The sequence below is a fragment of the Anopheles arabiensis genome, chromosome 3 (genome assembly GCF_016920715.1).
Source record: "Anopheles arabiensis isolate DONGOLA chromosome 3, AaraD3, whole genome shotgun sequence".
NCBI classification, from domain to species: Eukaryota; Metazoa; Arthropoda; class Insecta; order Diptera; family Culicidae; genus Anopheles; species Anopheles arabiensis.
The window spans coordinates 76,451,283-76,469,088 of NC_053518.1; the positions used below are offsets into that span (position 1 = coordinate 76,451,283).

General features: G+C 42.4%; 1 protein-coding gene across 1 annotated transcript; it reads right to left on the minus strand.

Moving 5' to 3' along the window:
- Positions 1-11,842: 11,842 nt before the first annotated feature.
- On the minus strand, positions 11,843-12,917 carry LOC120902155 (cell wall integrity and stress response component 2-like). The gene is made up of 2 exons (XM_040310697.1): positions 12,291-12,917; positions 11,843-12,222 (listed from the first exon to the last, which is right to left on the minus strand). Exons 1-2 carry the CDS (start codon positions 12,781-12,783, stop codon positions 12,059-12,061), a joined length of 657 nt encoding a protein of 218 aa, XP_040166631.1. The 5' UTR covers positions 12,784-12,917; the 3' UTR covers positions 11,843-12,058.
- Between the last annotated feature and the right edge of the window lie 4,889 nt (positions 12,918-17,806).

Genomic DNA, 17,806 nt, shown 5'->3' on the forward strand with positions numbered 1-17,806 from the left:
TTAATTGTCCATCGGTGCAGGAATTCCGTCCGCCGGTGATGGTGGTGGAGCTGTGGTTGCGCAGGTTAAGCATATTTCCATAATGGCGATCTCCGATTGGGACGGGGCACGGTATCGTTTATCGCTGACAGACGCGTTGGCCACCTGCCCCACGGGGTGGCATTTTATTAAACAGCCAAAGGGGGCTATTTGTTTTGTCTGGGTGGGCCTGTGCGGAAAGTGAAATTAATGTCTCGCTCGTTGTTTTTGCCAGCCGATGACAGAGCGACGCATTTTTTTTTTTGTTCTGCCGGTGTGTGTTCTAAGTGTCTACTGCGCCTTTGCGGAAGGAATTGCTTGGGTTGGGCCCGACTCACGCAAAGTACATTTGCGTTTTTAATCGTGCTGCGTTTGATTGGACGATGACGGTGGAATGAATGGATAGCAGTGTTTGTAGTTACATCATCGCTTGAATCATCTATTGTGGGCATTGGGTATGTCTGTTTGCTTGAGCAAATGGAAAATTGGAATTGGCTCTGTAATTCCTATTCCGTATGCTCGTTCTATCAGTTTTATCACGGTTGATAACTTGGAAATAGTCCAACATGACACAATGTTTGACATATACAACACCCATCATGCTGCTCAATGTAAAGCTATATGCCATATATATTCCACTAAACTATCATCCAAATGTTTCAGTTTGACAGACATGTAACTGTTCCTTAATTTTTGCCTATCCGCCCTTCTAGTCGTACCGAGAACTATGACACGATTCAAACGCACAAATCACTCCTCTATCGCACATGCAACGCACCTCGATTTACTGTAATGCCAAGGGCTGGAAAACGGTCCCCCACAAATTTCCATTCCCCGTGATAAGCAACATTCAGCTCACCCAGTGTGGTGACACTCCCAGCTCCAACGGGCTTTCCCCATCGCTACAATGAATGAATCGGTATGATTGTATTTAGAAATAGAACGAACGGGCGGGAGGAGAGTTGCTTTTTCGTTGACGAAATGCATCAATCGGATGATAAAACCTCCCTTATTCTCTCTTTGTTGCAACCGTGTCCAAAGCGCAAACAAAACCGAAACCGACCACAATCACCGGTACCGCTCAGGGCTGATGGCGCGTCCGGCGTGTTTGCGGTTTGTCAGCACATCGAGCCGGTCTCCCACATTCAGCGTTCTGGCCATAGGGCTTACTGGTACCTTACCCCAAATGTGGTAGGCTTCTCGAGGGCCATAAATTCCATGCTGATCACCTGAAATCTTTTTCCGATTTGTTGTCCATCCAAGGGGTAGAGTGTCATTGTTGCTTTTTTCTCTGTTTAGATGTCCCCAGCACCCGAACGACAAATCGTTTGTGTGCGGTTTTTGGGCTACCTTTTTCCAAATCGAACTCTCTGGGTGTGTGCGTGTGTGATAGAAGGGGTATTTGTGTGCATTACTAATGAATGTTCCGGTCGGTCGATGCAGCGTGCCTAGTGAAGATGGGTTGCGTCTAGGTGGCCAGCATCCGGGCGGCTCGTTTGCTGCTGTTCTTTCTGCCATCACTTTTCAATAGTCACAAATCAACGATACTTATCGATTCGGGGCACAAGGCTAACAAAAAAGGCTCACGTACACGCACACACACACACACACCAATCCTGTTGTGCTACTGTCCACTGACGGTGCCGGGGCTTTGAATATTTAACCAATGGTATCCCTTAAGCCCACCGAACATCGCCGAGCAAGACCGTTTGGAAAAGTGCCAACCACTCCTTCGATCCCCCCAAAAAATGCTCGAGTAAATTCCAAACCAACCGACATCATCATGAGGCTCATGATCGATACTGGTAGGAAGATGGCTTCCAGTCCATCTTCCCAAGACGACCGTTTCATTTCAAACGGCTCGTAAGGCGTCGAGCCCAAGCCCATATCGGTTGCGGTTAGCGAATGAGCAACCGTCCACTTTAAATCAATCCGTCGTACAGAAATGCTACCACCGAACCGGAAGTCTTCAGGTATTTGAAATGTAGATTTATTACCACGGAAACTATATCTCGACGCCTTCAGGACAGCTCCGCAAGGGTCTAACCGGGTATGGCGGGAGCTCGTATTGCGAAGGACGATGATGAGCTAGGCTGCCATGGTGTCCGTGCTCTGTTGCTGATAAATGCGATACGATTACATTATGACGATGCGATGGCCTAGAATGCATTTTCCTCAACTACCATTGGGAACTATCTTCATACACTGTTCCCGACACTGCCAGCAACACTATTCCAACGTTTCCTTCTAGCTGCTGAACATCGGGACAGCAAACACAGGGAGAGAAGCAAATCGAAACGCATTATGAGGCTAAGCATGATGATCCTTACTTACCGGTTGAGTGTGTCCAGTTCTGCAGGGGAAGAATGTCATTCGGTGAGTGAATGAGCTTCAATCAAGCGGTGCCGCTGCAATGATGGGTCACCAGACGCCAGATGACTTCCCTGGTCGCTGGTATGCATGGGCGCGGTTGCACGGAACGGTTAGGAAATGGTTATTCTCCCCACAAATGGGAGTGGAAAATGTGTTCATAAATTGTTCAAAAATGATAATGTCTGATAGTTTGGATATAAAAATGTTACTTACTTACTTTAAATAAAGGTTTTCTTTTCATTAACATACGTCTTCAGCAGGATGTCGTTGTATCATGAGACACCAGAAGTTTTATATAGTACAGTTCAGAATTCTATAGTAGAAAGCTTTCTCTTTTATACACTTTATTAAATTCATGTATAGCGAAGAGTATATTGGAGTTTGAAGTTAATTTGTAGTATTGTTAATTTGTCTTCATTATAAAAGTTATGTTTTACTTCAATTATATTTTACACCATAAATTAATTTCAAACGAAGTGCCAACTGCTGTGTATTTCCTTTTGAACGTACTCACTTGACACACCAGCCTTTGATTACATTAAATTGATCGCATTCTTAACTTCCTTTTCATGTTTCTTTTTTCGAGGGGGAGGTAATAAAAGAAGGGGAAAAAACAAAAGTCATTGCAATCGACGTCCGAAATGGTGGTGTTCCGAGTTCCTGGACACCTCGTTTACGAGTGACTGAGCAATGCGACTATGGCCCGATGCCGGGCGACTAATGAAGCATAATTACAGCGTGCCGTGTGGCGGCAAACGCCAAAGTCACAGTGTAACAATTGCCTAATTACGACGCTGGACCGGTCTAATGGTTGAAAATCGATTCATTTGCCCCCAGAACCACCCAAACACATACACACACGCACACGAGCTCTTACGGGTTCAGGGGTTCCCATGAATAATTGGGTTCTGTTAGATATCGAGGGTTTTTTTACTCCTTCAGTCTTTTTTTTGAAACTGTAAGCTCTTCCGAACGCGGCTTTGTAGCATAGCGGCAAACAATTAGTTCCCCGTTCTTGGAATGAGTCGGAAATTCCACGATCCAAATAGTTGCCTTTCTTGGGAGGTTAAATCAAAACGCACGATGCCATGGAATCATGTGAAGAAATACTTCCACTGGTGGTACCGGGAGGCGCAAGTCCCGCCCTCGAACCGGAAGAAATATCAAACGGCCAACCACTTCGGCACTACGACGCAATGTAACAATGTACAATGAAGGGAAAATTTTGATTGATATCATGGTCCCACCGCAATCGTGTACACGATCCGTGATCGGTGGGCAAACCGTCGCCCTTTTTCACCGCCCGCATGTCCTTGTGCTGGAAGAATTTAACTCGGAAAAATGAACCAAAATGTGTGGAATTCACTTTTCTCCTTACAACGAGCAGTACAGAGGACCGAAGAAGTGAAGCGGTAGACTTCGACATCAATAAATCCTCAAACACACCAGCTTCAGCTCGTGCTTTTTTCATGTCCCGCTTTAAGTCAACTGGCGGGTGGAGGTAACTCTCGGCCGAATCTATGCATGCTACCATCAGCGTCAGGGAACCAGATGGAAGCGAACGGAACGCGAACTCAATTCATCAATCATGAACCAGTTTCACATGTCAAGTGCTTTGATGTTTGTCGTTTGAGAACATTTTATTTACAGTCGGTTGAGTTTTGATTTTGCTTCGCTTCTTTTTGTGTACTTGTAGATGTGTGTGTGGTGTATGTGACCTGCTCCCACCCAGAAACTGAGATTCTTCCTGTACCTAGTCTCGAACGGTTTGCTAGCTTCTTGGTTGTAGCGAGGAAGGAGGATTGGCGAAGAGTTTGAAAGGACTTGCAGTTTTTTGTTACCTTTGCCTATGCCCTTTTTCCATTACGATATGTCAAAGTCAATAGCATCGCCAGGACGAATGCCAAGGTTTCGTAAGCGGTGAGCGCAGTGCTATATTCAACCTCGCAAAAGAGGGAGCTACGCGGATGACTGATTGCACGTAAAATGCACCGGCAAACGAGCAAAGACCAAAGAGCGAACGCTGTTGTCCAGCCCGGCGTGGGTTCGGACATGGTGGGATTCTATTTCCGGCCATTTTTTTGTGCTGCTTTCACTGCTGCCACAGTCTCTATCTTGAAAGCAAGTGTCCGAAAGCGATGCACCTGTCACCAATCATCGGATCGATCGATGTCTATTTCCCATCCATCAAGCACATGGACGCGCGAGTGAGATATGGAGAGAGAGGGAATCGTTTGAACCTATTTCCGGATGATGATCCGGATGTTTCGAATGACATCTGTAGGTAGTTTTATGGATGGGTTATATTAAACTGCGGCACAAAAAAAAGAGGATTCTTTTGTAATGGCTGTACATGGCTGACGGTTGAGTGTTTTGGAGTCTTTTTTTAAAGCTCTTCCCTGGAATTAATAGAGCCTAGCAGAAATTAGTTAGCACTAAACAGATTAGTGACTGGTTTCGTTTGACATTACGTAGAGAGATTATGGTTATGGTAGCTGTTGGGATAGGCAGTTTTGAAGGAGATTGATCGCGTGATTGTGTGCCGATAACAATGCAATTAATTGTGATTGAAAAATGATGTTTTAATGCTTTTGCCTCCGACTTCAATCGCAAACATTTTCATGAATCAGCGGAATCTAGGGCAAAATGGCCATGGAGTTTGTTCGTTTATTTTATTGATTAAATTATATTACACAGCAACCGCCAAAACATAAAACGCCATAACACAGAGATACAATGGACATCAATATCAGTGAAAAAAATAACTAGTTACGAATGAATATTCAGATCACTAATCATAAATTTAAAAATTCAAATATTGGGGCCCTTCACGATCCAAGTCAGTTTTTTGTAAGGAGTTTGACAGTTGGAGGCTGAAATCATGTAAACAATGCATACAAAACCACACACAAAACTAGCCTGCAATTTTCAGTCTAGATTATTTTAGCCTCAAAGCTAGAATTAGATTCGAGTACCTGCTCGAAAAATGGCAAAACAAGGTGGTGTTTACATTTACCCCAAGGTGCATTCAAGAGATCCGGTGATGGAAACCAGAATGTAGTCCAGGTGGTCTCATAGCATGTTTTTATAACCAATTTTGAACATCACTTTTTGACAGGATGGGTCAAAACTTTTGCTCGAACGAGCTTTCTGGAGGCTTGACGAATACACAAAACACTCTTAAAATCTTCATTAAGAAGCAGAACCTATAAAAATCAATCTTCTAAATTCATACACCTTGGGATAAGCCCACCTGTATATTATACTCACTAAGATAGCTGCTCAAAAACTGCTATACAATGCAAACAGCTGACAGGCTGAATTTTCAGCCTACGAACTTTAAACGGAAAGAACCCCATTGTTGTGTTTTGGTTCATGTTTTCTACACAACATTTGAACAAAGATCGGTTGGCTTCATAATTCGATGCCAAATTTGTGGTAGTATTTTTTTGAAATTTGTAAATCTTTTTTACATTATATTTTACCTGCCTTAATCCACAGTACCTTAGCACAGGTAGTGCGTGATATTTTCGCCACTTCTAAACTCATTACACACTCCCTTTCAAAGGAATAGTTTAATCACTTACGCATCGACACGTAGCCCCATTCAGAAATTTTCACGACTTGTCCGGCAATGTAATCGATAATCGATTTAAGCCGTGCATAATTTAATCATCCGCATGAGCTGATTGACAGTTCATCGGACAATCCGTTCCCATCGGCCAGATAGGCCCCCAGCGACGTATCCCCAGTACGTCCCGCAGAGATCTCGCCGAGCGTGTACAGAATGTATAACATAAGAGGAATAAAAATAGAGCACACACACAAACAGACACACTGAGTTGCAGCCCAAAAGGCCCAAAGCTCCCCGCGATTGAGACATCATTCGAAGGGCCAAAATATTTGATTGCCAGCACGGATTAACGATTTCGAAGCAATAAAAATCCAATTATCCTCAGATTGGGGCGAAAACTGTAGCTGTAGTTCCGCCGCCAGCCTTCGCCTAATGAGATCAATTTCTCGATCTGTTCTACAAATTATTTCCCGCCGGACCGTTCTGTGCAGCAGCCTTTTGTGCACGGTAGGCTGGCTTTATTCTTCGATTGGCTGCGGGGAGCGACTGCTTGCAACACCCTTGGTTCCAAAAAAGAAGTGTTAACTACACAATTTCCGGAAATCAAACACGCTGTTCACTTTTGTTCGACAACCGTTTGGCAGCACAAGCGATCGAAATGTTTATCTCGAAGCAGTTGCGCCGTTGTCCGCGGACAGCTTTTTCTTGTCCCGCTCTCGAGTCTTGAGCATTCCGGTTTCTGCCCTTTTCGGGCTTTTTTTACGATCAGCTCGGCATGCTCAACCCATGTTTGTGGTCGCATCCGCTTACCCGCCTCTTCGCGGGTCTGCCTGCCAAGGGGGAAGTTTATGCTGGTTTATGGTGACGCGAAGGACCGATTGATTGGATTTTACAGCAGTTTCGGCTACAGCATAGACTGGGCTCGCCGGGGTTCATCATAAAACTGGCCAGTGCACACGAGATTATTGCTGGCGCGATCAGAATGCTGCTGGTACTGGGGTGATGTAGACGGAATTAATTATTACCACAAGAAGGAACACCGATCAACAACTCGGATCGATCGATAGCGTGCGCACATTCCGTACGTCCAAAAGATCACTCGGCCCCGGTCTCAGTCTCAAGAACTTTGGTGGACGAGGAATAAACGCGCGCAGGACGGGGAAAAAATGAAGCACCAATAAATGAACACAATCGGAGTGATATTTCTGAGCGATCCTGCTGCCAGCGCGCGTTGGGCTTTGGAGTGTGGATTGTGCCTGCCACGATCGAGCATTCTCGGGATGATCTCTCGGGGTGAGTGCGCCCGTGCGGACAAGTTCGTTTTTATTGCTCAACGAGTTTTGTGAGTTTCTTTTTACGATACTATCCTATCCCCGATGCCATCACGATTGGCAAATGCTGCTTTCAGCGTGATTTCGCGGACTGGCCGGCTCGGTGTGCATCAAAGCTTGAACTTACGAAGCGGATGAGAGGGATTCATTCCTCCCTCGGATCGCTTATCGATAATCTGCCCGGTCAAAATTGTTTTAATGCCCTGTTTGCTGGAGAAAGATTTCTGAGCGCATTCCCGGCTAGGCGATGTTTTGGATCCGAGTTCGTGCAGTACGTTTCGGTTTTTTTGTTGTTTCTGACTGCTCTTCGATGTGATCGTTTGACCTGACGCGGTGCCATTTCTTTGATCGAAGGAAGGAGTACAGGAAAAAAGCTAAAGGTTTTGGTGGAATGTGTGCGAGGTCAATTTGTTCCCACTTTTTGGAAGATTATTAATCCCAGTTACATCGTGCAGTTATTGCTTATTATCCGCAACATAACTGTACTTAGTACTCGGAAAGATATAAGATAATATCGTCTCGAGGAAGAATTATAGTTTATAGAGTTGAATAAGGCGATATTTGAAATAAAATATCGTTAATCTCTCTTTGAAATTAAGGATAGTATAGTGAAGATCGAGTTAATTAGTTGATCTGATAATTCATTCATTACATTTTACTTGCTAGAACAAGTTATGTAGAATACTTTTTGACATGCTATTCCATGTACGAAAACGATCTTATAGACCCTTTTTCAACGACAAAGGATATCCGTTAATCAAGAATCAAGATTTGAATCCTCAACGAGCATTTCATTGTTAAAATCTTCTTCTTCTTCTTTGGCTCAACAACCGATGTCGGTCAAGGCCTGCCTGTACCCACTAGTGGCTTTGGCTTTCAGTGACTAATTGATTCCCCCCATAGCAGGATAGTCAGTCCTACGTATGGCGGCGCGGTCTATTTGGGGATTGAACCCATGACGGGCATGTTGTTAAGTCGTACGAGTTGACGACTGTACTACGAGACCGGCTCATTGTTAAAATAACATTCCTGTTTATCTGAATCCTTTATTTTATTTCACTATCCCATACGTTTGTGGTGTTTATAAATCAGATACTGAATAATATTGGGCCCTTTCCGTTTTAAGTTCGTAGGCTGAAATTTCAGCCTGTCAGCTGTTTGCATTGTATAGCAGTTTTCGTGCAGTTTTCTAAGTGAGTATAATATACAGGTGGGCTTATCCCAAGGTGTATGAATTTTGAAGGCGGCTTTTTATCGCTTCTGCTTCTGAATAGAGATCAGAGATTTTTGAGTATTCGTCAAGTCTCCAGAAAGCTGGTTGGAGTAAAAGTTTTCACTCGTTCTGTCAAAAAGTAAGGTTCAAAATTGGTTATAAAAAAATGCTATGAGACCACCTGGACTACATGCACTTTCATTGTAGATTCCATCACGTGATCTCTTTAATTCACCTTGGAATAAATGTAAACAAACCCGTGTTTTCGAGCAGGTTCTCGAATCTAATTCTAGCTTTGTGGCTAGAATAATCTAGACTGAAAATTGCAGGCTAGTTTTGTGTGTGGTTTTGTATGCATTGTTTACATGATTTCAGCCCCCACCTGTCAAACTCCATACAAAAAACTAACTAGAATCGAGAAGGCCCCCATCATTGGATTTTTATGTACATCTCAAAGTACACAATATGACCATACATTGACAGTAGAAATATTTCCTATCAGAACTCCACATATTCTGAAACAATTGGATATATTGATAACTGATACGACTATTAAATTTAACTTAAAACAAACGCTCAATCCATGTTATTGATGAAAGTTTTGTTCGTTTTGTCAATCATGTACACTTTAATCCCAAACAGTATCAAAAAGGAACTAGTTGTCCCTTGACTACAAACCATAAATATCAAATATTTTAATATGAAACATGAAAATATGAAATGTTGAATAGAAATTCATAATGACATCAATAAATTAATGAAACATCATTTTTTTTAATCAGGAAACAATTTTAAAGTCTTTTTATTATTTAGGTGTCGTTATCTAAATAGTTGAAGGCTATGTAGTAAACTGATCATCTACAGTGTATTTCCATCCAACAACTGTTATTCGTTACCTTCAACACAAATCTTCAGAAACTAAACGCACTTTGTCGCCTTTCTGTAAAGTCCATGACCTTTTCTATCTCTTCTTGAAACATAAACTTTCCACCCTCATTTTCGTGATAATTAAACTTGTTACACCACTTGCGTTACATTGAGTCACTCTTCTAAAAAAGTTCTCCTCATTTATCACGTTTATTGCCCAAAACACGGAAGCAGCCCAAAATAATGCTCCATAATCTCCTTCCCAGCAAGTACGTTTCAATCTCTGTCCGGCACTTGTAGCATCGACGCCGCGATCGTGCCCTAACAGTAACAACGGCGGCGACGACGACGACGATGGGACCTTCGTCACAAGTGCCCGCGAGCACTTAATCGTAACGCACAAACCAAACTACCCTACGCCTTGCGGGTTTCTTTCTATTTTAAGGTTCTGAAGAAACAATCGCTACTTACACGCGCTGGTACGTGCCCTAAACACACGATACAGGAAGCGGTAGAACATACGAACGCATAATCCACCCCGTGCAGCACGTGTGCCGCGTAATGAGTTGTCGGCTCGCGGGACGCACTGCATTTATCATGCTAATTGATTAACTGTGTTCCGTGTGCGAGGGCGGGTGCCACCTTTGCGTGTGTATGTTGTGACGCCGCCAGGTCTCGGTACGATACGGCAACAGGAAATCGACCGAGGCAGTGACGTTTTGCTGGCAAGTGTCGGCGGAGCAGCTCTTTTTGAAGAGCCTGAAAAACTGAAATAGACTTTTTCATTGACCTTGACATGGGATCTGACGGAGTTTCTTCTTAAAAATAGCCCATCCGAAAAGCGCCCTTAGGTTGTGCGGGCATCTTAATTTATGGTAGGTTTGTAGCAATTAATGTACTGAAGTAACAGGGTATTACTTTCATTAGAGCGTTAAGTACATCCTGCGCGATCATGAAACCGGGCCAGGCGTACCGCAATCGACATGGAACGACTGATTATTTACACCCAAGACCACCCAAAGACACAACTGTGGGGCATCTGCAACATACATACCAAGCTATGCATTTCAAATGCACGTCAGGCTGCATTAGTCATTCAGCACGGTAAGCCAACAAAACGGATTAATTATAGACGCGTGTGGAATCACAAACGATGAGCTTGTCGCCTGCATCATATATTAATAGACGCGTTTGCAAAGCTCGGACCTCCGGACACACCGGATACTGCACCACCGAGCTTGTGTCGGACGAGTCAACTCCAGGGCTGGTTTATATAGCGACTAGCCCCTTTGGACATAACATCCTTCAAACCATTTTCTCACTCACACTCGGACATTGTTGCAATCCTGGACAGTACCGCTTAATCGACACCGTATGCATACGCAATTACATCGGGCATGCCGAGAACGGAGGCACCAGTTGGCCCCTTTTGGTGTGGCGATTGTGCGTTTGCTCGTGTTTTAATCTTTTTTGCTAGGCTGAACAGCAAACGCCGATAAAGACACATTCCTCGTTAGTAGGAAAATGGCACGAAGTCGCGCAGCAAGGAAGCGCAAGACAATTTTAAACTTCCGTGTAGACAGCTGCTTCCGTTCTGTAAACGTATCGGGCTCGTGCTGGAATGGCACATTATTAAGCTTACTTTTGTTACAATGTAATTGAAGATGCAAAGGGCAGTTTTGTAAGGCAATTTCATCATTAAGAATAATCGCTCTTTGGTTTTGTTACAGCAAAAGTATCAGATATAAACATAAAAAGTAGATATCTGACAAATACAGTGGAAGCACACAAAGATTATAGCATCTTTAAGATTAATTGTAAGTTGAAGATGAAGATAGCAAACAGTTCCTTCATATTCTGTATATGTTTAGTCTCTCCAAGCTTAATTTCTTCCTATAATTTCTTCCTCGATACATTTGTAATTGGGATGCCTAGAATATTCAAGAATAAATTTCCATTGGCATTACAAAACAATATTTGATTTAGAGGTCGAAAGAGGCTATATTTCTATAGACGCTGCTTGATTAATGCGTACTATCGAATTGACTCATTTTCCCCAACAAGAGTTTCTCAAAGTTGAAGGTCCTTGATTTCATCTAAGAGAATCTTCACTGCAATTTATCAAACCAAAAATCTATATCCTAGAAGGTCAGACGTACTCTAATTACTACACATATCTACCTAAAAAGACCGAGGAACGATGACAACACATCCAGAACTAAGTATCTATAGATTACTCCATGTAGATGCAATTGTTATGAAGGATGTGTTATCACTGCTATATTATGTTAAGATCGCGTGATCTTTATATCTTCGTTCAACAACGCAACGGCCCACGGTGATCCCTTGTTCTACGAAAAGATGGTCGATATAAGATGTCCAGCTTTTAAAGGAGATGTACTGTTGAACTCGTACATGTAGCGAGGAAAAAATCAAGGATTTTTAGGAAGAGATAAGCTGTAGCCGTTCATGTTCATTGCCTTGTCATGCAGAGCGTCTTTCGACCTGTTCGGAGCACTTGACAGGCTATTTTTATTCAACAAATTGCTCTAACCTATGGAAGAGGTGTTAATTTAAGCTTCCTTGTCCGGAGTTATTCTGCTGCGCACGGCAGTAGAACGGAAAGATCCAAAACCAAATAAATATGAACTGGATGGCTGCAGTTCGGTGGAACTCCTATGCTTACGGGGCCGCCGTCGTCGTTGTAGTAGCCTCCGTGGTGGTCGTGGTCGTAGCCTCCGTGGTGGTCGTTGTTGTAGCCTCCGTGGTGGTCGTTGTTGTAGCCTCGGTTGTTGTCGTCGTGGTTGAGGCCGCTGTCGTGGTCGTGGTAGCCACCGTGGTAGTAGCTGAAACGAAATTCCAACATGTATTTTCAATCCAGAGCCGCCCTGCACAGAACACCACTTAAACTTACACGGCGGTGGCACCTCACACTTTTGATTTACAAACTGTAGCTGCACCTGCGAGCCGGTGCAGGGATCGAGCGCTACCGGGCAGGTCGTCGCCACCGCATATCCGTCGTTGTAGCAGACGTAGAAATTTTCCGGCGCCAGGCCCGTGTTTTCGAACTGTCTGTTGCAGCAACGGCAGCTATCAACAAACACGATGCAGGGATCTGTCCGGTAGCACTGCGTAAAGTCACACGTACAGGTATTGTTCTGCGTATCGAAGTACAATCCGTAAGGACACTGGAACTCGATCGCACGCCCATCGGTACACTTGTAGTAGCGGGTGCAGTACAGCTCGTGCGGCAGGTACACCTGCAGCAGCGGTGCCGACGGGCAGAGATAGTCCGGCGGTCCGGGGGCGCACGTACAGCGCTCATTGTTGGTGGCGTACATGGCGAGACTGCCAGCCACCAGCAGCACTAGCAGCACCACTGCACCGTACCTCATCCTGCGGGCCATTACACACGGTATAGAGTAATTGAGGGGCAAGACAGCACTGAACGGTCTGTGCACGATAGAGTGCCTCTTATAAAGACAAGGATGGACTGTCGTTGCGGTTGATTGAAGTCTGCTAATACTGCTCCAACAAATGCACATTCCTTACACCGAATGCTCCGCTTAAGAGTGTTCCGTATTCTAGGTCGAGAGATCCAAAAAAGAGTGCCATGCAGATAGGTGACGTATTAGAATGGAAAATAGTCACGCACCTATCGGAGAACACGTGGAGTATCGTCGGGGTGTTTACCAATCAGACGTTTGGCCAGACAATTGATATCAGCCAGCAGCACGAGTGGAACCAGAAGGTAGCTTGATATCACTTGTCCATACGCCGTGTACCGGGAGACAAAAAGCAAAACAAAGACAAAATTATTAAAGAATGGCAAAAAGAGACAAGTTTGACACGTGAGCTTCAATACCGGGATCTTTTATAAAAGCTTCGGTAGATGCTCAGGATTGCCTACAGCTTAGCATGTTTTTGCTGCACTGGATGGTTGTACGTCGGGAGTCGCTCTAAAAAAGCTTTGTTCATAACAGTAATAGCCTAATTTAAGTTGAGTTGAAAGCATTTGGTTATGGCTTGAGATATATCGTACTATTTAAAAAATGATTTTAATTGTTTATTGTCATGAGCCTACTAGAGCTTACCGATTGTTTGTGTGTGAATTCTCTTTTTTATACTCACATATATGGACGCGAATGAACTTATATTTTTAAGTAAGTGTTTGATATCAATAATATATCAACTATAATTCCATTGAATTCAACTGAGAAGAGTTCGTAACATTTGTACACGAATGTCGATATGGTCGTATCGTTTGGTTTCCAATTCACAACTATCTACAATTTACCTAATTCTGTTCAAGCGCATGTGCCATATCCTACATGTTGGAGCTCGATAAGACCTACGTTACTACGCTGCAATGCCGATTAGTAATTCTGTTTCTTCTTGAAAATATCTTCCCTCTTTTAAAAGTACATCCTAAGGTTGCCCAAAGTTTGAATAAACTTGAATTTCAATAAAATATCCATCATCACGACAATCACCGATTATTACGCATGCATTGTATTCATGACAGCTTCGGTTCGTTGTTAATTATAGGCGACAATCAACCAGGTGTAAATCAAAGAAAAATTAAATTCAACGCTATTAATTTGCTGCATTATTCACCCAACAACAACAAAACATCACTGCTCATATGTGCACGCTCCGCTTTCTCAATGGGTCTGCTTTTGATTCAATTTCTGTAATTACTTAATTGCAACCAGTGTACCAGCGGATGGATGTGGTTAATGGTTAATTATTTTAATTTTTTTATTCACACCGATTGAAAAGTTGCAACCATTCAGAACGACAATAAACTCTGCCCATTACACTCCCTTTTGTCGGTTAATATGTACAAGTTAATAATTCAATCCGACTGGGCTGGCGATTGCATATCGAGCGATGATAATCGATCATCAACGCAGCTTATTTTGTTTGATGCATTACTCAATATTTCGTTCAGAGTCTAATTGAGGTATAAATAACATCATGTGTGACGTTATTTACTGGCTCTTGGAGAATTTGTTCAGAAGTCTCTGTGTTAAGTTGTTATAAACGATACAAATTTTTGCTTACATTGAATGCTTATCCCACAATCCCCTTGATTACTTCAATTTAGTTTTGAATATATAATTACTGGATGTAAAGTATGCTCTCTGAATCTCTGATATAGTTTAGATACATGTGATAGAAAAGTAGTTTTGATAATAATTGATTATATAATTTACAATAATTTCTATAAAGTATAAACGAATAAAATTCTCTACCATCGCTAATCGCACAATTGTAAACAGAAAACATAATAGATTTAAACTCCCTGAAAGAATTCAAGCAAATATCCTTCTAGGCGGAACGTTAACACCCTAATTGAATGCGAAGAAAACAATGAACCTAAAATAATGGCTGATGGTATAAAGATAAATGGACGACAAGCATAAATCATCACCACCAATTGCTAGCCCAGGGGTCAGTCCGGTCCAATTTGTGTCCACAGAACTCCTGCGCGATACCCGGTACCAAGCCAAGAATTGAGTCATCGTTTTCGCAGGAACTCGCTGCCACTCGCACACAGGGGTACCATGAATGAACAGAAAAAAGAGTTTTCAACCAATTACTCCTATCGCTCGTATGGAAATAGGGGCCATTTGATCCATTTTCCATACGGTCCGCTGTAAAAGCGGACGTTCTTGCTCTACGCTACCTTTCCCTTCCAGCGCACCGGCGGTAGAGCACGGCCGGGTGGAGAACGGTGACAGGAAAGGGAAATTATACGTCCTGCCTTGCGGATTATGAAAATGTATGCTTGCTGTGGTGTGATCAATGGGTTTTGCACTAATGAAAATCGTGCACGACGATTCGTAGTTTGGTTTGTGGCGGGTGTGTTTGTTTAATTAAGGCCAGCAACGGCGACAGCACGAGCGACGGCGAAGGACCTACAGAGAAAGAGAGAGTGTGTGTAATATATTCTAACCAATCCGCCCTATTTCCATTCGTAGTTCATGGGGTTCTGCATTGTAGCACGGTGATAATTATGGACTTGGGGAACCCTTTTTACGCTGAAGCTGGCCGTTGTAGGGCAGTGCTCGTGATAGATGTAAGACATCCAAACGATGACATTTCATCGCTTTCCACTTGCCTAGGCTTTTGTTCTCTGTCCTGTTTGACTTCTGCAAGTGAGAGGATTTACATGAAAAGAAAGCCAACGCTTTCTTTTCATCGCCATAGAAGGTCGTTCCTCTCGTAGGTGACGATGTTTGGACAGATGACGTTTGTTTGTCCTTTTTCTAACTTTAATTATATTTTGCCGTTTTACACGCTCGGCATTTTTAATGATCTCCTTGATGGTGTTTTTAAAATGGTAGATATATCTGTTCGTGACAACATAGATACTGTTGGGTACTAATCGGTACTGGGAAACTGTACGCAAAATAAATTATTCGGAAAAAGTTAATACTTGCAACTTATAACCATGTAAGTTCCTACAGAAACATGAAGAATTGATGGTTTCCAAAATTTCAATGTCTTTTTTTGATCGAAGCATTTAATTTTTTTACTGTTTCAACATTTTAATGACCCAAGCAAGTTCAAATTTAAAATTTTTTTTTTACCTGTGAATTTCAATGTTCTATTACAAGTACTTTTTTATTAAATTTAATCTCAAAATTGTGTTGTTTTGAATCGATACTGGTTTCTAGTTAGCAAATGATGCACTCTTCTTTGTTATACTTTCCATGAAATCCTACGGTTTTGTTTGTTAAATTTCACAATAAAACCTTTCTTGTTTGTAGTTTTTTATTTTCTCTCTTATGTCATTTTTTCCTAATTTCTCAATTTTCTTTTCCGAAAATTCTAGAGCTCACAATTGTTCGTTTATCACGTAATTACTAGTGAGTAAAAAAGGTCTATTGAGGTCTATAGGATCTTCGAACAGCACCTTTGCTATTGGTAAAGGTTTGCGGACACTGGATGACAATAGATCATAAGGGTTAACAGTGGAACTCAATACTGAGATCAGACTGTAATGACTTGTCTTATTTTAATCTATTAGTGATTGTGCGTTAGAAACTAATGCATAAAAATCTTTCAAATAGTAAAGTCATATGTATTATATACCGAATTATTGTTCGTTTGTTTGTTAAAAGTTGTTCTCGAAACTATAAATCGACCAATTCTGTTTTAAAGTCCTGGAGAAGTCAGCAGCAATTATTTCTGCTCACCTGCCTGACTCGTAGTCAATATAGCCTTATTGCTTTGGACAGAACTTTCAGCGCAATCATGACTGGCTTGTATTTCTGTTAATCTTCCATGCTGCTCTGAAATAAATCAGTAAATAAATATATCAAATTATAACATATTATCCGCGGCTAGCTGATTGTTGGGAAAAAACAATCAATTGAATTTACAAAACAAAATTGCCTCCATCAGAAAATTGCAATGCGCTAACTGCAATCTCGGGCACCGAACAATTGCGTTCATTAGCTAGCGTAAATAAATGTTGACTCAACACACACACACACAAAAACACATTTTGCTAAAATCTAATGCGGGCTCCATGCTGCGATGCGTACGTGCATGCAGTCACGCGTTTATTTAAAGGTGTGCATATATTTTTTAAACCCTTTTATTTCCCTACATGCCATTCTAATGCTCACCATTAGTCCATCGAGCAGATGATTTTACGCTTGCCATGTGTTCACGGTGCAATGGACGGGTGGCAAATTTTCCAAACAACACCACCGAGAGCGCGCTGGACAGCACGTTGTTTTATTGTGCCGAGTGCACTGGGTGGAGACAACTACAAAAAAAAACTTCAAAAATGCATCAGGAACTGTTCAATACTGATGCTGACCCTATGGAGCGCTTCCCTTCATTCAGAAGCGCCACCGTGGAAGAGTAGGGGTAATGAAATGGTAGTAAACGTGCTGTTTGGAGCGTCGGTGGACAAATAAAATAAATTATTCGTTTAAATAAACGTTCGCAGGCGGCTCGTTATTTTGTTCATTATTTTTTTCCATTTAGCATTGCCTCCTCACCGAATAGTTTGCATGCGCAAACAGTACGACAACATGTTGTGTTTGGTGCCCTTGCAGAACAACATTACTAGCAACAACAAGAGCAACGTGGAACAAAAGCATAATTTGATTTCAAACGATTTCAATTTCATTCAGCCCTAGTTTTATGCTTTCGGCGAGTGTTGTGCTGTTTTGTTTGATCGTGGTCCCACATATTGGTGGTTCCTTTCGGCTTTTCCCTTCTTTTTCACGAAGGTCGTTCCAGTCCAGTCAATTTGCGGATCGTTAATCAAACCCTTCACAAGCAGGAGTAGTTGGTGATACGTTTCGTTTTTTCGGGGGCTTTATTCAGCTGAGGGTGGACATTTCCATGGCCTTAGAAAATGTGAGTCGTGTGCTTTGGTGTAAACCAGTTTTACTTTATTAC